This window comes from Vidua chalybeata (assembly GCF_026979565.1).
Source record: "Vidua chalybeata isolate OUT-0048 chromosome 32 unlocalized genomic scaffold, bVidCha1 merged haplotype SUPER_32_unloc_1, whole genome shotgun sequence".
Classification (NCBI taxonomy): domain Eukaryota; kingdom Metazoa; phylum Chordata; class Aves; order Passeriformes; family Viduidae; genus Vidua; species Vidua chalybeata.
Window position 1 is genome coordinate 1 of NW_026530287.1, and position 21,232 is coordinate 21,232.

The 21,232-nt window shown below is 62.9% G+C and overlaps 2 protein-coding genes and 1 long non-coding RNA gene across 4 annotated transcripts; 1 reads left to right on the forward strand and 2 right to left on the reverse strand.

Annotated features, from left to right (window-relative positions):
- Positions 1-1,320: 1,320 nt before the first annotated feature.
- On the reverse strand, positions 1,321-4,922 carry LOC128782594 (transcription factor p65-like; the record flags this gene model as incomplete). The annotated part of the gene is made up of 6 exons (XM_053933000.1): positions 4,709-4,922; positions 4,139-4,189; positions 3,870-4,018; positions 2,907-3,055; positions 2,104-2,195; positions 1,321-1,449 (listed from the first exon to the last, which is right to left on the reverse strand). Coding segments are annotated over exons 1-6 (784 nt in total), but the record flags the coding sequence as incomplete, so codon positions are not given.
- Positions 4,923-4,967: 45 nt separating this feature from the next.
- Positions 4,968-20,087, forward strand: LOC128782595 (histone acetyltransferase KAT5). Of its 2 annotated transcripts, XM_053933001.1 has the most exons (13): positions 4,968-5,193; positions 6,147-6,215; positions 7,011-7,147; positions 8,601-8,795; positions 9,775-9,855; positions 12,213-12,287; positions 15,094-15,342; positions 15,930-16,019; positions 16,113-16,253; positions 16,981-17,074; positions 18,069-18,228; positions 18,751-18,832; positions 19,663-20,087. In XM_053933001.1, exons 1-13 carry the CDS (start codon positions 4,968-4,970, stop codon positions 19,795-19,797), a joined length of 1,734 nt encoding a protein of 577 aa, XP_053788976.1. In that variant the 3' UTR covers positions 19,798-20,087. The 2 variants fall into 2 exon arrangements, with proteins under 2 accessions (XP_053788976.1, XP_053788977.1); XM_053933002.1 differs by lacking the exon at positions 8,601-8,795.
- Positions 19,881-21,195, reverse strand: LOC128782596 (uncharacterized). The gene is made up of 2 exons (XR_008428857.1): positions 21,076-21,195; positions 19,881-20,350 (listed from the first exon to the last, which is right to left on the reverse strand). It is a non-coding gene; the product is annotated as an uncharacterized LOC128782596 (long non-coding RNA).
- Between the last annotated feature and the right edge of the window lie 37 nt (positions 21,196-21,232).

Genomic DNA, 21,232 nt, shown 5'->3' on the forward strand with positions numbered 1-21,232 from the left:
GGGGTCACACAGGGGTCACACAGGGGTCACACAGGTGTCACTCAGGGGTCACACAGGTGTCACACAGGTATCACACACGGGTCACACAGGGGTCACACAGGGGTCACTCAGGGGTCACACAAGGGTCACACACGGGTCACACACGGGTCACACAGGGGTCACACAGGTGTCAGGTGTCACACAGGGGTCACTCAGGTGTCACACAGGGGTCACTCAGGTGTCACTCAGGGGTCACTCAGGGGTCACACAGGTGTCACTCAGGTGTCACTCAGGGGTCACACAGGTGTCACACAGGGGTCACAGGTGTCCCAGGGATGTCCCTCAGGTATCCCCCAGGTGTCCCAGGTGTCCCCAGGTGTCCCAGGTGTCCCCTAGGTGTCCCCCAGGTGTCCCCCAGGTGTCCCAGGGATGTCCCCCAGGTGTCCCCCAGGTGTCCCAGGTGTCCCCCAGGTGTCCCTCAGGTGTCCCAGGTGTCCCCCAGGTGTCCCTCAGGTGTCCCAGGGATGTCCCCCAGGTGTCCCCCAGGTGTCCCCAGGTGTCCCAGGTGTCCCCCAGGTGTCCCAGGGATGTCCCCCAGGTGTCCCAGGTGTCCCCTAGGTGTCCCCCAGGTGTCCCCCAGGTGTCCCAGGTGTCCCCCAGGTGTCCCCCAGGTGTCCCAGGGATGTCCCCCAGGTGTCCCCCAGGTGTCCCAGGGATGTCCCCCAGGTGTCCCAGGTGTCCCCCAGGTGTCCCCAGGTGTCCCTCAGGTGTCCCAGGGATGTCCCCCAGGTGTCCCCCAGGTGTCCCCCAGGTGTCCCAGGTGTCCCCCAGGTGTCCCCCAGGTGTCCCCCAGGTGTCCCAGGGATGTCCCCCAGGTGTCCCAGGTGTCCCCCAGGTTTCCCCCAGGTGTTCCAGGTGTCCCAGGTGTCCCCCAGGTGTCCCCCAGGTGTCCCTCAGGTGTCCCAGGTGTCCCAGGTGTCCCCCAGGTGTCCCAGGTGTCCCAGGTGTCCCAGGTGTCCCCCAGGTGTCCCAGGTGTCCCCCAGGTGTCCCCAGGTGTCCCAGGGATGTCCCCCAGGTGTCCCAGGGATGTCCCCCAGGTGTCCCCCAGGTGTCCCAGGGATGTCCCCCAGGTGTCCCCCAGGTGTCCCAGGTGTCCCCCAGGTGTCCCTCAGGTGTCCCAGGGATGTCCCCCAGGTGTCCCCCAGGTGTCCCAGGGATGTCCCCCAGGTGTCCCTCAGGTGTCCCAGGGATGTCCCCCAGGTGTCCCAGGTGTCCCCCAGGTGTCCCAGGTGTCCCAGGTGTCCCCAGGTGTCCCAGGTGTCCCCCAGGTCCCCACTCACGGTTGTCGTAGATGGGCTGGGACAGGACGGGGGGGAGGGGCTGCAGCCCCCCCGGGCCCCTCACCCACACCTGGAAGCAGAGCCTGACCGCGGCCAGGTCGTACTCGCCCCCGCGCTGCTCCGCCGGCACTGCCCAGTACAGACCAGTACAAACCAGTATGGGCGGGACGGACCGCCGCAAACCCGTACAAACCAGTACAAACCAGTACAAACCAGTACAAACCAGTACAGACCAGTGACGCCCCCCAGCGACACCCCCAGGTCATACCCACCCCCGCGCTGCTCCCCTGGCACTGCCCAGTACGGACCAGTACAGCCCAGTACGCACCAGTGACGCCCCCAGCAGCCCCAGGACCACCCCCAGTGCTCTCCCAGTAACACCCAGTGCCCACCGGTCCCGCTCCCAGTAAAAACCAGTGCCTCCCTGTCCCCCCAGACTCTTCCCAGTCCCCTCCCAGTGCCCTCCCAGTAACTCCCAGTGCCTTCTGGCCCGCTCCATTCCCTCCCAGTTCCCTCCCAGTTCCCTCCATGTCCCTCCCAGTTCCCTCCATGTCCCTCCCAGTTCCCTCCCAGTCCCTCCCGGTCCCTCCCAGTTCCCTCCCAGTTCCCTCCCAGTCCCTGCCGGTCCCTCCCAGTTCCCTCCCAGTGCCCTCCCAGTCCCTCCCAGTTCCCTCCCAGTCCCTCCCAGTGCCCTCCCAGTCCCTCCCGGTCCCTCCCAGTTCCCTCCCAGTTCCCTCCCAGTCCCTGCCGGTCCCTCCCAGTCCCTCCCAGTGCTCCCAGTACCGTTGAAGGGGTTGTTGTTGGTGCGGATCCGCTCGGCCACGGCCGCCTCCAGCTCCCGCTTCTTCACGCACTGGATCCCCAAATTCTGGAAACTGACCCCAAAATTGGGGGGGGGGGGGGTCAGGGGTCAACCTGGATCTTGGAATCTCCCCCTCCCCCCACCCCGGGATACTCCGGGGCAGGGACCCCAAATTTTGGGGATCTCAGGACTCCTGGGAGGGTCCTGTATTTTGGGAGTCCCCCCCCTTTTTTTGGGTGATCCCACCTGTCCTGCAGGGGGCTCCCCAATATCTCGGGAGATACCATCTGCCCTGTAGGGGGGTTCCCCAATCCTATGGGTGACCCCACCTGCTCTTTTGGGGGGGGTTCCCCAGTTTTGGGTGCTCCCACCTGCCCCGTGGGGGTGTCCCCCCGGTTTTGGGGGTGTCCCTGATTTTGGGGGGTGTCCCCAATTTGAGGGGGGGTGTCCCCGATTTGAGGGCTGTCTCCCCATTTTTGGGGGGGAGTCCCCGATTTTGGAGATGTCTCCCCAGTTTTGGGGGGGGGGGGTGTCCCCAATCTGGGGGCTGTCTCCCCATTTTTGGGGGGGTGTCCCCGATCTGGGGGTGTCCCCGATTTTGGGGGGTGTTCCCGATTTTGGGGGGTGTCCCCGATTTGGGGGCTGTCTCTCCATTTTTGGGGCTGTCCCTGATTTTGGTGGGGGGGGGGAGTGTCTCCCCGTTTTTGTGGGGGGTATTCCCGTTTTTGGGGGGGGTGTCCCCGGTTTTTGGGGGGGGGGTGTCCCCGGTTTTTGGGGGTCCCACCTGTGGATGCTGCGCTCGGGGCACAGCTCGGCCTCGTAGAAGCCGTCCTTGCAGTCCTTGCCCACCAGCTCGTGGGGGTGGGGGCGGTGGGGGGGGTCCTTGGTCACCAGCGACACCCGCACCCGCCCCGGGCCCCGGTAGTTGTTCACCTGTGGGGGACACGCGCTGCCCTGTACTGTTCTGTACTGGTCTGTACTGGTCTGCACTGGTTTGCACTGGGAGGCTCACACGGATGCTGGGATGGGTCTGGGGGAGGTGGGTGCTGAACACCCCCCCCCTCCACCGGGGCTGGGGGGCACTGGGGGGGGTCTCAGGGAGGGTCCTGGGCAGTTATTGGTGAACACTGGTCCATACTGGTCCATACTGGTTTATACTGGGGCACTCACGCGGATGGTGGGGGGGGTCTTGGTGCTCTCGGTGCTGTGCTCCCCGGGGCTGGGGGCACTGGGGGGGCACTGGGGGGGCACTGGGGGGTCACTGGGGGGTCAGGGGCGGTTACTGGTCCATACTGGTCCATACTGGGGCACTCACGCGGATGGTGGGGTGGGTCTTGGTGCTCTCGGTGCTGTGCTCCCTGGGGCTGGGGGCACTGGGGGGGCACTGGGGGGGCACTGGGGGGGCTCAGGAGGGTCAGGGGCAGTTACTGGTCCATACTGGTCCATACTGGTTTATACTGGGACACTCACGCGGATGGTGGGGTGGGTCTTGGTGCTCTCAGTGCTGTGCTCCCTGGGGCTGGGGGCACTGGGGGGCACTGGGGGGGCACTGGGGGGGCTCAGGAGGGTCAGGGGCGGTTACTGGTCCATACTGGTTTATACTGGGGCACTCACGCGGATGGTGGGGTGGGTCTTGGTGCTCTCAGTGCTGTGCTCCCCGGGGATGGGGGCACTGGGGGGGCACTGGGGGGGCACTGGGGGTCAGGGGCGGTTACTGGTCCATACTGGTCCATACTGGGGCACTCACGCGGATGGTGGGGTGGGTCTTGGTGCTCTCGGTGCTGTGCTCCCCGGGGATGCTCCCGGCCGAGCGCCCCTCGCACTTGTAGCGGAACCTCATCCCGCGCTGCTTGGGCTGCTCCAGGATCTCCACGAACGGCGCCGCCCCCCCCGCCTCTGGGGGGGCACGGGAGTTGGGGGGGGGGGGTCCCGTCAGACCCCCCGAACCCCCCCCCCACCCCACCTCAGGGGGTTCCCAGACCCCCCCAGCGCCGTTCCCGCGGGGTCCCCACTCACCCTGAGCGCCCCAGTTCTGCAGCAGGAAGGGCAGGAGGTCCGGGGGGGTCACTGGGGGGGCAACGGGGGGGCGTTAATGGGGGGGCGGGGCTTTAGGGGGGAGGGGCTTCGGGGGGGAGGGGCTTTAAGGGGGTGGGCTTCGAGGGGAGCGTCGTTATGGGGGGGGTCGCGTTAAGGGGGGGGGGTCTCTTCGAGGGGGTGTCGCAATAAAAGGGGGGATCACGTTGAGGGGTCACTTTAAAAGGGGGTGGCTTTTGGGGGGGGGTGGCATTAAGGGGAGGGGCCGCACTAAGGGGAGGGGTCACGTTAAGGGGCGGGGTCGCATTAACGGGGGGGTCGCACTAACGGGGGGGGGGTCTCTTCACGGCGCTGTCGCAATAAAAGGGGGTTACTTAACGGGGCTCACTCTAACGGAGGGGGTCTCCCCCCAAAAAGAGCCGCCCCCCCCCCCCTCCCCATTTAAACCCGCCCCCCTTAAAGGGCCCGCACGCTCCGCTCACCCCGGAACCCCCCGGACGTCACTCGGGGCGGAACGGCCCCACAGCGGCCCCGGCGGGGCTCAGCACTCACCGTCCTCCATGGCGGGGGTCCGGGGGGTCCCGGGGGGGTCCCGGGGGGCGCGGGAAGGGCGGGGGGGGGGTCCCCGCTCGCGCCGCCGCTGGCGGAAGCGCCGCGCCCCACGTGACGCGGCTGCCGGGAAGGCCCCGCCCACCCCTCCCCGCCGCGCGCGCGCGCGCGCGCTCCCGCCAACCGGGGGCGGGGCCGCGCCGGGGCGTGGCCGCATCCCGGAAGCGCGTCGGGCCGGCCGGAAGCGGAGGCCGGGAGGAGAATGGCGGAGGTGGGGAGCGGGCGGGGGGGGGCAGCGCGGAGGGGGTTCGGGGACCCTCCCGAGGGGTTCCGGGAGCCTCCGGAAGGGCTCGGGGACCCCCCGAACCCCCCGCGGGGGTTTTGGGGCCCCCCCGGCCCTGACGAGGCCCCGCCCCCGCAGGGGGAGGTGTCCGAGGGCTGCCGCCTGCCCGTGCTGCGCCGTAACCAGGACAACGAGGATGAGTGGCGTGAGTGGGGCGGGGCTTAGCGCGGGGGGGAGCCAATCAGGGCACGGGGGCGGGGCTGCGGGAAAGGGCGGGAGCGGGGAGGCGGGGCGGGGCTGTGTGAGGGGGCGGGGTTTGCGCGGAGGGGCGGGGCTCCTTGGGGCGTGGTCTGAGGAAGGGGCGGGGCCTGGGCCCGGGGGGGGTGTCGGGGTCCCAAGGGGGTTTGGGGACATGAGGGGGTCACTGGGGGGGTTTGGGGAGAGCCCAGGCTGGGGGGAGGTCCCTGGGGGGTTTGGGGTCCCTGGGCAGGTCTGGGGGTCCCTGGAGAGTTTGGGGGTCCCTGGAGGGTTGGGGGTCCCTGGGTGTATTTGGGGTCCCAGGAGAGTTTGGGGGTCCCTGGGCAGGTTTGGGGTCCCTGGGCAGGTCTGGGGGTCCCTGGGCGGGTTTGGGGTCCCTGGGTGGATTTGGGGTCCCTGGGTGGGTTTGGGGTCCCTGGGCAGGTCTGGGGGTCCCTGGGCGGGTTTGGGGTCCCTGGGCGGGTTTGGGGGTCCCTGGGTGTATTTGGGGCTCCCTGCGGGGGGCTTGGGGTCCCTGGGCGGGTTTGGAGAATTCCGGGCGGGTTTGGGGTCCCTGGAGGGTTTGGGGTCCCTGGAGTTTGGGGGTCCCTGGAGGGTTGGGGGGTCCCTGGAGTTTGGGGGTCTCCCTGGGTGTATTTGGGGGTCCCAGGAGGGTTTGGGGGTCCCTGGAGTCTGGGGGTCCCTGGGCAGGTCTGGGGGTCCCTGGAGGGTTTGGGGTCCCAGGAGGGTTTGGGGTCCCTGGGTGGGTTTGGGGGTCCCAGGAGGGTTTGGGGTCCCTGGAGTCTGGGGGTCCCTGGGCAGGTCTGGGGGTCCCTGGAGGGTTGGGGGTCCCAGGAGGGTTTGGGGGTCCCTGGGGGGGTCCCCGGAAGGGGGCGGGTGGTGACCCCCACGTTGTCGCAGCGCTGGCCGAGATCCTGAGCGTGAAGGACATCAGCGGGAGGAAGCTGTTCTACGTGCACTACATCGACTGTGAGCGGGACACGGGGACACGGGGGGACACGGGGGGGACACGGGGACACGGGGGGGACACGGGGACACGGGGACACGGGGGGACACGGGGGGGACACGGGGGGGGACACGGGGGGACACGGGGACACGGGGGGGACACGGGGAGAGCCCCCCGGGGTCCCCCTGCGGTCCCCAAGGCCGGGCTGGGGACACGCCCAGATGCTGGCGGGGGCACAGAGGGGTTTGGGGGGGGGCAGCACCGCGATGTCACCCCCGGCGTGTCCCCAAAAGTGTCCCCAAGGATGGGGATGGGGTCACTGAGGGGTCACAGGGGGGTTGGGGGTGACGGTGGGGTGGACATTTGGTGGACATTGGGTGGACGTTGTCACTCTCTGTGTCCCCAGGGGTGGGTGGGGACATAGATGGACATCGGGGTGGACATTGGGATGGACGTTGGGATGGACGTTGTGGTGGACATTGGGATGGACGTTGGGATGGACATTGGGATGGACATTGTGGTGGACATTGTGGTGGACATTGTGGTGGACATTGGGATGGACGTTGGGGTGGACATCGTGGTGGACATTGTGGTGGACGTTGTGGTGGACATTGTGGTGGACATTGTGGTGGACATTGTGGTGGACATTGGGATGGACATTGTGGTGGACATTGTGGTGGACATTGGGATGGACGTTGTGGTGGACATCGTGGTGGACGTTGGGGTGGCGCTGTCACCCCGTGTGTCCCCAGGGGTGGGTGGGGACACGGGGGAGGGCCAGCCCCGGTGCCACCACGGCGTGTCCCCGCTGTCCCCAGTCAACAAGCGCCTGGACGAGTGGGTGACCCACGACCGGCTGGACCTCAAGAGGGTCCAGGTGCCCCGCAAGGAGGCCAAGACCCCCACCAAGAACGGCCTGCCCGGCTCCCGGCCCGGCTCCCCCGACAGGGACCCGGTGAGGACATGGGGACACGGGGAGGGGACACCTGGGGACACGGGGAGGGACACCTGGGGACACGGGGAGGGACACCTGGGGACACGGGGAAGGGGCATTGGGACCCGGTGAGGGACACGGGGACACGGGGAGGGGACACCTGGGGACACGGTGAGGACACGGGGACACGGGGAGGGGACACCTGAGGACATGGGGGACACACTGGGGACATGGTGGGGGGACGCCAGGAGGGGACACAGGGACCCGGTGAGGGACATGGGGAGGGGACACGGGGACACAGTGGGGACAGCTAGGGACATGGGGGGGACACTTGGGGACATGGGGACCTGGTGAGGGACACGGGGGGGACACTGGGGACACTTGGGGACATGGGGAGGGGATGGGGGACACCGGGGAAAAGGGGACTGGGGGAATTGGGTGACAAGGGACACCGGGAGGATGGGTGACATCGAGGGGACACTGGAGGGACAGAGGGCACTGGGGACAGGGGACATCGAGGGGACAGGAGAGCAGGGGGGGCTGAGGAGGGGGGGTGAAGGCAGGGGGTGGCCCTGGGGGGTGGGACAGGGACAGAGTTTGGGGACAGCAGGGACAGGGGACACGGGCGAGGGACACCAAGGGACAGTTTGGGGACACCCAGAGCAGGTGACAGTGCAAGGACGGGGGGACAGCCTTGGGGACTGAGCACTGAGGGGACACACGGGGGGGGACACAGAGGACAGGGGACAGGGACAGGGGACACTCGGAGCCGCTGGGGACAGACCTGGAGTCCCCAAACCCCCTCGGGGGGGGACACTCACCCCCCACGGCAGGGACATCCCCTGGGGACACCCCTTGGGGGGTGGTGACATCCCCAGGACCCACCCAGGGGCCACCCCGGACCCTTGGGGACATCCCCAGCCCCTCTAGGGGACCCTGGGGACATTCCTGACCCCTTTAAGGGACCTTGGGGTCCCTTAAAGGACCTCGACCCCTTGGGGACACCTGCAACTCCTTTAGGGGACCTTGGGGACATCCCCAGTCCCTCTCTGGGGACCTTGGGGACGTCCTCGACTCCTTGGGGACATCTCTGACCCCTTGGGGACAACCCCAACCCCTCTAAGGGGACCCTGGGGACAGTTCTGACCCCTTTAAAGGACCCTGGGGACACCCCTGACCCCTTGGGGACACCCCTGACCCCTCTAAGGGGACGCTGGGGACACCCCTGACCCCTCTAAGGGGACCCTGGGGACACCCCTGACCCCTTGGGGACACCCCTGACCCCTCTAAGGGGACCCTGGGGACACCCCTGACCCCTCGAGGCCACCCCCGTCCCCTTTAGGAGCCCTTGGTGGCCCCCTGTCCCCGGGGAGGGGCCCCGGGGGGTGACGGGAGGGTCCCCGAGCCGCGGTGGCTTTGTCCCCTGCGCGTCCCCTCCGTGTCCCCCTAAACCCTCCTCTTCCTCCCGGCGCAGAGGAAGAGCCTGGAGCTGGCGCTGCCGGTGGCCCCCGCCAGCGGGAAGAGTTTGCCGGGGCCACCGGGGCCACCAGGGCCACCGGGGCCAGCGGCGGGGCCAGCGGGGCCAGCGGGGCCAGCGGGGCCGGGGCCCATCACGCTCCGCTTGCACCTGCCCAAGGAGAGCGAGGCCGAGCCCCCCCAGCGCCCCACGGTAACCCCCGATGGCCCCGGCGTCCCCAAGTGTCCCCAATTGTCCCCAGGGTCCCCAAATGGCCCCGGCGTCCCCAAGTGTCCCCAGGGTCCCCAAATGGCCCCAGGGTCCTAAATGTCCTCAGGGTCCCCAATGTCCCCAAATGGCCCCAGGGTCCCCAATGGCTCCAGGTGTTCCCAGGGTCCCCAAATGGCCCCGGTGTCCCCAAGTGTCCCCAGGGTCCCCAAATGTCCTCAGTGTCCCAAACGTCCCCAGAGTCTCCAATGTCCCCAATGGCCCCAGGGTCCCCAATGTCCCCAAATGTCCCAAATGGCCCCAGGGTCCCCAAATTCCTCAGGGTCCCTAATGTCCCCAGATGTCCTCAGGGTCCCCAGTGTCCCCGGGGTCCCACATGACCTCAGGTCCCAAATAGCCCCAATGTCCCAGGGTCCCAAATGGCCCCAGGGTCCCCAAATGTCCCAAACGTCCCCAATGTCCCCAATGTCCCCAGGGTCCCCAGGGTCCCCAGTGTCCCCAGGGTCCCCAATGTCCCCAGGGTCCCCAGTGTCCCCAGCTGGCCCCGGAGGTGGCCCCTGGCAGGTCCCGGTTTTGTCACCCGTGGTGTCCCCAGGGTGTCCCTGTCCCCAGGGGTCACTGTCACCCTGTCCCTGTCCCCAGGGTGTCCCCTGAGCCTCCCCTTCCTCGGGCGTACTGGGATCACTGGGATGGACTGGGACGGACTGGGATGGACTGGGACGGACTGGGAGGGACTGGGATCACTGGAATGGACTGGGACGGACTGGGACGGACTGGGAGGGACTGGGATGGACTGGGATCACTGGGATGGACTGGGACAGACTGGGAGGGACTGGGATCACTGGAATGGACTGGGATGGACTGGGATCACTGGGATGGACTGGGATCACTGGGATGGACTGGGAGGGACTGGGATGGACTGAACTGGGATGGACTGGTTTGAACTGGTTTGAACTGGTCCCAGAAGCGCAAGGTCGAGGTGGTGTCGCCGGCCACGCCCGTCCCCGCCCCCACCGAGACCTCGCAGGCCTCAGTCTTCCCCCAGGTGAGCCCAGTAACACCAGTAACACACCAGTGACACACCAGTGACACCAGTAACACACCAGTAACACACCAGTAACACCAGTAACACACCAGTGACACACCAGTAACACCAGTAACACACCAGTAACACCAGTAACACACCAGTGACACACCAGTGACACCAGTAACACACCAGTAACACCAGTAACACACCAGTGACACACCAGTGACACCAGTAACACACCAGTAACACACCAGTAACACCAGTAACACACCAGTGACACACCAGTAACACACCAGTAACACACCAGTAACACCAGTAACACACCAGTAACACACCAGTAACACCAGTAACACACCAGTAACACACCAGTGACACCAGTAACACCAGTAACACACCAGTAACACCAGTAACACACCAGTAACACACCAGTGACACCAGTAACACACCAGTAACACCAGTAACACTCCAGTAACACACCAGTAACACTCCAGTAACACACCAGTAACACCAGTAACACACCAGTAACACCAGTAACACTCCAGTAACACACCAGTAACACCAGTAACACTCCAGTAACACACCAGTAACACCAGTAACACACCAGTAACACCAGTAACACACCAGTGACACACCAGTAACACACCAGTAACACCAGTAACACACCAGTGACACACCAGTGACACCAGTAACACCAGTAACACACCAGTAACACCAGTAACACACCAGTAACACACCAGTGACACCAGTAACACCAGTAACACACCAGTGACACCAGTAACACACCAGTAACACCAGTAACACTCCAGTAACACACCAGTAACACCAGTAACACTCCAGTAACACACCAGTAACACCAGTAACACACCAGTAACACCAGTAACACTCCAGTAACACACCAGTAACACCAGTAACACTCCAGTAACACACCAGTAACACCAGTAACACTCCAGTAACACACCAGTAACACCAGTAACACTCCAGTAACACACCAGTAACACCAGTAACACTCCAGTAACACACCAGTAACACCAGTAACACACCAGTAACACACCAGTAACACCAGTAACACACCAGTAACACCAGTAACACTCCAGTAACACACCAGTAACACCAGTAACACTCCAGTAACACACCAGTAACACCAGTAACACTCCAGTAACACACCAGTAACACCAGTAACACTCCAGTAACACACCAGTGACACACCAGTAACACACCAGTAACACCAGTAACACACCAGTAACACACTAGTAACACCAGTAACACACCAGTAACACCAGTAACACACCAGTGACACCAGTAACACACCAGTGACACCAGTAACACTCCAGTAACACTCCAGTAACACACCAGTAACACCAGTAACACACCAGTAACACACCAGTAACACCAGTGACACACCAGTAACACACCAGTAACACACCAGTAACACACCAGTAAAGACCAGTAACCCCATCCCACTCCCGGGGGGGGGCCCCAAACCCACAGGGGGATCCCCAAAACCTGGGGGGGGGGGGGGAATCCCCAAAAATCGGAGGGGGGGTCCCAGATCTGGGGCTGGGGGGGGGGTTGGGGGATTTGGGGGGATCTGGGGGGGGGCTGGGGGGGTTTGGGACGGATTTTGGGGTTCGTTCCGTGGCTTTGGGGCTGACCCGGGGTTGGGGTTGGGGGGTTGGGGTGGATTTGGGGGTGTCTGGGTGGGTTTTGGGGTGAGGTCGGGTGTTCTGGGGTGGTTTTGGGGCGGTCCTGGGGTGTTTTGGGGGAGATTTCGGGGGGCTTGGGGTGTTTTTTTGGGGGGGGTTGGGGGTGGTTTTGGTGTTTTGAGGTGATTTTGGGGCCGTTTCGGGGGCTTGGGGTGATTTTGTGGGGTTTTGGGGCAGTTTGGGGGGTTTTGAGGGGTTTTGGGGTGAGTTTAGGGCGTTTTGGGGCAGTTTGGGATGTTTTAGGGTGATTTTGGGGTGTTTCGAGGTGATTTTGGGCAGTTTTGGGGTGATTTTGAGGCGGTTTGGGGAATTTTGGGCAGTTTTGGGGTGATTTTGGGCAGTTTTGGGGTTATTTTGGGGCGGTTTGGGGGATTTTGGGGCGTTTTGGGGGATTTTGGGGTGTTCCGGGGTGATGTTGGGGTGGTTTGGGGGATTTTGGGGTGTTTTGAGGTGATTTTGGACAGTTTTGGGGTGATTTTGGGGTGTTCCGGGGTGATTTTGGGGCGGTTTGGGGGATTTGGGGCCGTTTTGGGGTGATTTTGGGGCGGTTTGGGGAATTTTGGGCAGTTTTGGGGTGATTTTGGGGTGTTCCGGGGTGATTTGGGGCAGTTTTGGGGTGATTTTGGGGGATTTTTGGGGGGGTTCCGGGTGCTGACCCCCCTCTCCCCCCAGAACGGCTCCGCGCGCCGGGCGGTGGCGGCTCAGCCGGGCCGGAAGAGGAAATCGGCGTGCCTGGGGACAGACGAGGTGGGGACACCTGGGGACACCTGGGGACACCTGGGGACACCGTGGGGGGAGGGGCTGCCCCGCCCCGGGGGCTGCCAGGGGGGAGGGGAGGAGGGAAATGGGCCCTGGGGCTGGGGAAACTGAGGCAGGGGAGGGGCAAATGGCCTGGGAGTGAGGAAAAATCAACTGGAAATGGGGAAACTGAGGCAGGAATGGGGGTGAAATGACCTGAAAATGGGGAAACTGAGGCAGGAATAGAGAGGGAATGACCTAAAAATGGGGAAACTGAGGCAGGGATGGGGAAAAGCAACCTAAAAATGGGGAAACTGAGGCAGGGATGGGGAAAAGCAACTTAAAAATGGGGAAACTGAGGCAGAATTGGGAAAAGCAACTTGAAATGGGGAAAACTTGAAAGACCACCTGGAGACAGAGAAACTGAGGCAGAAGCAGGGAAAAAAAACAGCTGGAGATGGGGAAACTGAGGCAGGAAGAGACAAAAATCAGCTGGCAATGGGGAAACTGAGGCAGGAACAAGGAAAAATCAGCTGGCGATGGGGAAACTGAGGCAGGAAGAGACAAAAATCAGCTGGCGATGGGGAAACTGAGGCAGGAACAGGGAAAAATCAGCTGGCGATGGGGAAACTGAGGCAGGAACAGGGAAAAATCAGCTGGCGATGGGGAAACTGAGGCAGGAAGAGACAAAAATCAGCTGGCGATGGGGAAACTGAGGCAGGAAGAGACAAAAATCAGCTGGCAATGGGGAAACTGAGGCAGGAAGAGACAAAAATCAGCTGGCGATGGGGAAACTGAGGCAGGAAGAGACAAAAATCAGCTGGAAATGGGGAAACTGAGGCAGGAAGAGACAAAAATCAGCTGGCAATGGGGAAACTGAGGCAGGAAGAGACAAAAATCAGCTGGCAATGGGGAAACTGAGGCAGGAAGAGACAAAAATCAGCTGGCGATGGGGAAACTGAGGCAGGAACAGGGAAAAATCAGCTGGCGATGGGGAAACTGAGGCAGGAAGAGACAAAAATCAGCTGGCGATGGGGAAACTGAGGCAGGAACAAGGAAAAATCAGCTGGCGATGGGGAAACTGAGGCAGGAAGAGACAAAAATCAGCTGGCGATGGGGGAAACTGAGGCAGGAACAGGGAAAAATCAGCTGGCAATGGGGAAACTGAGGCAGGAAGAGACAAAAATCAGCTGGAAATGGGGAAACTGAGGCAGGAAGAGACAAAAATCAGCTGGCGATGGGGAAACTGAGGCAGGAACAGGGAAAAATCAGCTGGAAATGGGGAAACTGAGGCAGGAACAGACAAAAATCAGCTGGCGATGGGGAAACTGAGGCAGGAACAGGGAGAAATCAGCTGGCAATGGGGAAACTGAGGCAGGAAGAGACAAAAATCAGCTGGCGATGGGGAAACTGAGGCAGGAAGAGACAAAAATCAGCTGGCGATGGGGAAACTGAGGCAGGAAAAGACAAAAATCAGCTGGCGATGGGGAAACTGAGGCAGGAAAAGACAAAAATCAGCTGGCGATGGGGAAACTGAGGCAGGAACAGGGAGAAATCAGCTGGCAATGGGGAAACTGAGGCAGGAAGAGACAAAAATCAGCTGGCGATGGGGAAACTGAGGCAGGAACAGGGAAAAATCAGCTGGCGATGGGGAAACTGAGGCAGGAACAGGGAAAAATCAGCTGGCGATGGGGAAACTGAGGCAGGAAGAGACAAAAATCAGCTGGCGATGGGGAAACTGAGGCAGGAAGAGACAAAAATCAGCTGGCAATGGGGAAACTGAGGCAGGAAGAGACAAAAATCAGCTGGCGATGGGGAAACTGAGGCAGGAAGAGACAAAAATCAGCTGGAAATGGGGAAACTGAGGCAGGAAGAGACAAAAATCAGCTGGCAATGGGGAAACTGAGGCAGGAAGAGACAAAAATCAGCTGGCAATGGGGAAACTGAGGCAGGAAGAGACAAAAATCAGCTGGCGATGGGGAAACTGAGGCAGGAACAGGGAAAAATCAGCTGGCGATGGGGAAACTGAGGCAGGAAGAGACAAAAATCAGCTGGCGATGGGGAAACTGAGGCAGGAACAAGGAAAAATCAGCTGGCGATGGGGAAACTGAGGCAGGAAGAGACAAAAATCAGCTGGCGATGGGGAAACTGAGGCAGGAACAGGGAAAAATCAGCTGGCAATGGGGAAACTGAGGCAGGAAGAGACAAAAATCAGCTGGAAATGGGGAAACTGAGGCAGGAAGAGACAAAAATCAGCTGGCGATGGGGAAACTGAGGCAGGAACAGGGAAAAATCAGCTGGAAATGGGGAAACTGAGGCAGGAACAGACAAAAATCAGCTGGCGATGGGGAAACTGAGGCAGGAACAGGGAGAAATCAGCTGGCAATGGGGAAACTGAGGCAGGAAGAGACAAAAATCAGCTGGCGATGGGGAAACTGAGGCAGGAAGAGACAAAAATCAGCTGGCGATGGGGAAACTGAGGCAGGAAAAGACAAAAATCAGCTGGCGATGGGGAAACTGAGGCAGGAAAAGACAAAAATCAGCTGGCGATGGGGAAACTGAGGCAGGAACAGGGAGAAATCAGCTGGCAATGGGGAAACTGAGGCAGGAAGAGACAAAAATCAGCTGGCGATGGGGAAACTGAGGCAGGAAAAGACAAAAATCAGCTGGCAATGGGGAAACTGAGGCAGGAACAAGGAAAAATCAGCTGGCGGTGGGGAAACTGAGGCAGGAACAGACAAAAATCAGCTGGCGGTGGGGAAGCCAAGGGAAGGGAACCCCCCCGGGCCCTGACCCCGCTGTCCCCCCGCGCCAGGACTCGCAGGACTCGTCGGACGGGGCCCCCTCGGCGCCGCGCATGACCGGGAGCCTGGTGTCGGACCGCAGCCACGACGACATCGTCACCAGGATGAAGAACATCGAGTGCATCGAGCTGGGCCGGCACCGCCTCAAGCCCTGGTACTTCTCGCCGTACCCGCAGGAGCTGACGGGGCTCCCGGTGCTCTACCTGTGCGAGTTCTGCCTCAAGTACGGCCACAGCCTGCGCTGCCTGCAGCGGCACCTGGTACGGGGCCGGGGGCTTCGGGGCGCTTGAGGGGGGTTTTGGGGGGGTTTGGGGGAGTTTTAGGGGAGTTTGGGGGGATTTAGGGGAGTTTCAGGGGGCTTTGAGGGAGTTGTAGGGGGATTTAGGGGAGTTTTAGGGGGGTCGGGAGGGGTTTTAGAGGGGTTTAGGGGGATTTGGGGGAGTTTCAGGGGGATTTAGGGGGATTTGGGGAGTTTTAGGGGATTTGGGGAGTTTTAGGGGGATTTAGGGGGATTTGGGGAGTTTTAGGGGGATTTAGGGGGATTTGGGGAGTTTTAAGAGGATTTAGGGGAGTTTTAGGGGGGTTTGGGGGAGTTCCTTACCCCAAATTTCCTCCCCCTAATTTTTTCCCTCTCTCTCCCATTTCTTCTCCCCAATTCCCCTTTTTCTCCTTCTTTTCCCCTGATCTTCCCCTTCCATTCCCTCCAAAACCCCCCAAATCTCCCAAACCCCTCCTCAAACCCCCCCCAAAATCCCCCAAAAACCCCCTCAAACCCCCCCAAAATCCCCCAAAACCCCCTCAAAACCCCCCAAAATCCCCCAAAACCCCCCCCCAAACCCCTCCCCAGACCAAGTGTGACCTGCGGCACCCCCCCGGCAACGAGATTTACCGCAAGGGCACCATCTCCTTCTTCGAGATCGACGGCCGCAAGAACAAGGTGAGGGGGCTCTGGGGAGGGGTCCCGGGGGATGGGGGGGGGGGGGTCTCCCCCATCCCGCACCCCGCTGACCCCCCCGGGACCCCTCCCCAGAGCTACTCGCAGAACCTTTGCCTGCTGGCCAAGTGTTTCCTGGACCACAAGACCCTTTACTACGACACCGACCCCTTCCTCTTCTACGTCATGACCGAGTACGACTGCAAAGGCTTCCACATCGTGGGCTACTTCTCCAAGGTGGGGGGCTTGGGGGGGATTTGGGGGGGTCTGGGGGGGGAAATTGGGGGTCTGGAGGGGATTTGAGGGGGGTCTGGGGGGGATTTGGGGGTCTGGAGGGGATTTGGGGGGGATTTGGGAGGGAATTGGGGAGTCTGGGAGGGATTGGAAGGGGTCTGGGGGGATTTGAGGGGGTCTGGGGGGGGGGAAATTGGGGGGTCTGGAGGGGATTTTGGGGGTCTGGGGGGGAAATTGGGGGGACTATGGGGAAATTTGGGGGTCTGGAGGGGATTTGGGGGGGATTTGGGAGGGAACTGGGGAGTTTGGGAGGGATTTGGAGGGGATTTGTGGGGGGATTTGAAGGGGTCAGGGGATTTGAGAGGGTCTGGGGGGTCTGGGGGGGATTTGAGGGGGTCTGGGGGAGATTTGAGGGGGTCTGGGGGGGATTTGGGGGGGATTTGGGAGGGAACTGGGGAGTCTGGGAGGGATTGGGGGGGGATTTGAGGGGGTCTGGGGGGGAATTGAGGGGGTCTGGGGGGGATTTGGGGCGTTTAGAGGGAGTGGATGGGAGCACTGAGGGATGAAGGGTGGGGAAAGGGGGGAAAGAGGGGATTTGGGGAGGGTCTTGGGGGGTCCTGGAGGGGGAAAAAAAGGGGTTTGGGGATTCCTGAGGGATGTTGGGAGCTCCATGGGAGATTTTGGGGTGATCCCGGGGGGTTTTGGGATCCGATCCTGGGGTTCCCTGCAGGAGAAGGAGTCGACCGAGGATTACAACGTGGCCTGCATCCTGACCCTGCCCCCGTACCAGCGCCGCGGCTACGGCAAGCTGCTCATCGAGTTCAGTCAGTGCCCCCCAACCCCTGGGACCCCCAAACCCCTCCCCAAACCCCACCCCAAACCCCTGGGACCCCCAAATCCCTCCCCAAACCCCACCCCAAACCCCTGGGACCCCCAAACCCCAACCCAAACCCCTGGGACCCCCAAATCCCTCCCCAAACCCCACCCCAAACCCCTGGGACCCCCAAATCCCTCCCCAAACCCCACCCCAAACCCCTGGGACCCCCAAACCCCACCCCAAACCCCACCCCAAACACCTGGGACCCCCAAACCCCACCCTAAAGCCCTGTCCCCCCACCTGTCCCTACCTGTGCTCACCTGTCCCTCACCTGTTCTGTCCCCCACCTGTCCCTCACCTGTCCCCGTTGTCCCTCCCCTGTCCCTCCCTTGCCCCTCACCTGTCCCCCACGTGTCCCACCCATCCTTCACCTGTCCCTCTGTCCCTCCCCTGTCCCAGCCTTGTCCCCACCTGTCCCTCCCCTGTCCCTCACCTGTCCCTCCCCTGTCCCTCTGTCCCTCCCCTGTCCCCGCTGTCCCTCACCTGTCCCTCTGTCCCCCACGTGTCCCTCTGTCCCTCCCCTGTCCCAGCCTTGTCCCCACCTGTCCCTCTGTCCCTCCCCTGTCCCTCACCTGTCCCAGCCTTGTCCCCACCTGTCCCTCTGTCCCTCACCTGTCCCTCACCTGTCCCTCTGTCCCTCCCCGGTCCCTCTGTCCCTCCCCTGTCCCTACCTGTGCTCACCTGTCCCTCACCTGTCCCTCACCTGTCCCACCCTTCACCTGTCCCTCTCTCACCTGTCCCTCACCTGTCCCTCTGTCCCTCACCTGTCCCTCTGTCCCTCCCCTGTCCCTCTGTCCCTCACCTGTCCCTCTGTCCCTCCCCTGTCCCAGCCTTGTCCCTCCCCTGTCCCTCTGTCCCTCCCCTGTCCCGCTGTCCCTCCCCTGTCCCTGTCCCTCCCCTGTCCCTGTCCCTCACCTGTCCCTGTCCCTCACCTGTGCCAGGTTACGAGCTCTCCAAGGTGGAGGGGAAGACGGGCACACCTGAGAAGCCGCTCTCGGACCTGGGGCTGCTCTCGTACCGCAGTTACTGGTCCCAGACCATCCTCGAGATCCTCATGGGGCTCAAGGCCGAGGCCGGGGAGCGGCCCCAGATCACCATCAAGTGAGCCACGCCCCCTTCCCAGCCACGCCCCTTCACGCAGCCACACCCTTTGTCCTGAGGCTCCACCCCTTCCCAAAGCTCCGCCCACCACAGGGCAATAGCCATTATGGGTGTGTCTCACCCAAGCCACGCCCTTTTGGGCCACACCCTCACAAAGATCCACCCCCTCTCTGAAGCCCCACCCACCACAAGCACACGCCCAGCACATGGGGCGTGGCAGCTTCTCCAGGCCACGCCCACATTGCCAAAAGCCACGCCCTTGAGACTCCGCCCCATCTGTCAATCAATGCTCAGCATTAGCGGTTCCAGGCCACGCCCTCGATTCGCTTTAACCACGCCCACACAGTCCAGGCTCCGCCCCCTCATTGTCCCAACCCCAGGGGGCTCTGGGGGGGTCGGGTTGGCTGGGGGGGGTTGGGGAGTTTCTGGGGGGGTCCTGGGGATTTTGGGGGGGTCTGGGGGGGTCTGGGGGTCCTGGGGGGGTCTGGGGGTGCAGCCCCCCCCTCATTTCCCCCTCCCCAGTGAGATCAGCGAGATCACGAGCATCAAGAAGGAGGACGTGATCTCCACCCTGCAGTACCTGAACCTCATCAACTACTACAAGGTGAGGCCCCACACACCTGGGGGGGGCCCACACACACCTGGGGGGGGCCCACACACACCTGGGGGGGGCCATAGAACATTTCCCTGTGTCCCCCTTTGGACACCTGGGTGCCACGGACAAATTTGTCCTTCGCCTGTGCTCACCTGTACGGGGTGAGTACATGCTGACACACCTGTGCACACCTGTGTGAGGTCAGTACACCCTGCCTCACCTGTCTCACCTGTCCCACCTGTGCACACCCGCAGGGCCAGTACATCCTGACACACCTGTACAGGGTCAGTACACCCTGACACACCTGTCCCACCTGTGCACACCTGTCCCACCTGTCCCACCCGCAGGGCCAGTACACCCTGACACACCTGTCCCACCTGTCCCACCTGTGCACACCTGTCTCACCTGTCCCACCTGTGCACACCTGTCCCACCTGTCTCACCTGTCCCACCTGTGCACACCTGTCCCACCTGTACCGCCTGTACACACCCGTCCCACCTGTGCACACCTGTCCCACCTGTGCACACCTGTCCCACCTGTCCCACCCGTCCCACCCGCAGGGCCAGTACACCCTGACACACCTGTCCCACCTGTGCACACCTGTCCCACCTGTCTCACCTGTCCCACCTGTGCACACCTGTCCCACCTGTACCGCCTGTACACACCCGTCCCACCTGTGCACACCTGTCCCACCTGTGCACACCTGTCTCACCTGTCCCACCTGTGCACACCTGTCCCACCTGTGCACACCTGTCCCACCTGTCCCACCTGTGCACACCTGTCCCACCTGTGCACACCTGACACACCTGACACACCTGTCCCACCTGTCCCACCCGCAGGGCCAGTACATCCTGACGCTCTCCGAGGACATCGTGGAGGGCCACGAGCGCGCCATGCTGAAGCGGCTGCTGCGCATCGACGCCAAGTGCCTGCACTTCACCCCCAAGGACTGGAGCAAGCGCGGCAAGTGGTGAGGCCACGCCCCGGCCACGCCCCGCCAGGCCACGCCCCCCTCGCTACCTGGCGCCGCTCATTAACCGACACCTGGCCCCGCCCACACCTGGCGCGGCAAATCCTTTATTGACCGTGAAAGGGGCGGGGTTTTGCTGGCCACGCCCTCTGCGGGAGTGGTCCTGGGTGTGGCCTCGAGAGGCCCCACCCACAGTGGGAGTGGCTTCATTTGTGGGTGGAGCCCCCTGTGAACAGCATTTGTATTTTTAATAAAAGTGGGTGGGGCTTCCAAAGGCCCCACCCATACTGGGAAGGGCTTCAGGCACTCTGGTTTAAATAAGCCCCACCCACTGGGTGTGGCCAGCTCTGTTAATGAGGTGGGTGTGGCTTTAAAGGCTCTGCCCATTTGGGGCGTGGTTCCAGTTGTGGGCGTGGCCTCAGCCACACCAGGTCCGTTTATGGCACAGGTAGGGGCGTGGCTTGTACAGGCTCCACCCCTCTGTGCGCGGCTTGGGTGGGCGTGGCCTGTCATGGCTCCGCCTCCTCGTCGCTGTCCTCGGTCACGGGGGCGTGGAGCTGGGGGAGGGGCAGGGTGAGGGGGGCTCAGGGACCCCCACCCACGGCCCCAGGCCCTGGAGCCCCAAAATGTGACCCCACCCCCCAAAATGTGACCCCACCCCCCAAAATGTGACCCCACCCCCCAACGTGACCCCACCCCCCGAAATGTGACCCCAGACCCCCAAATGTGACCCTGGACCCCCAAAAGTGACCTGGACCCCCCAACGGTGACCCCAGACCCCCCAACGGTGATCCCAGACCCCCAAATGTGACCCCAGACCCCCACAGGTGACCCTTGACCCCCAAAGCTGACCCCAGACCCCTAAATGTGACCCCACCCCCCGAAATTGTGACCCCAGACCCCCAAAGGTGACCCCAGACCCCCTAAATGTGACCATGGACCCCCAAATGTGACCCCAGACCCCCCAAATGTGACCCTGGACCCCCAAATGTGACCCCAGAGTCCCCAAATGTGACCCCACCTCCCCAAATGTGACTCCACCCCCCTAAATGTGACCCCAGACCCCCCAACGGTGACCCCAGACCCCCAAATGTGACTCCAGATCCCCAAAGGTGACCCCAGATTGCCAAAATATGCCCCAGACCCCCCAACGGTGACCCCAGACCCCCTAAATGTGACCCTGGACTCCCCAAATGTGACCCCAGCCCCCCAGATGTGCCCCCAGCCCCCCCAGATGTGCCCCCCAGCCCCCCAAATGTGACCCCAGCGCCCCCAGACTCACGGCCCGGGCGAGGGGTCCCCACTGCAGGGCCCGGGCCAGGCCCCGGCCGGGGGCGGGGGCGGCGTCGCCCCCCCAGTCCGTGATGGCCCCGAAGGTCCCGGTCACCGACACCCACCCGGCCTGGGGTCAGGGGGCAAAGGTCAGGGGGCACAGGGGG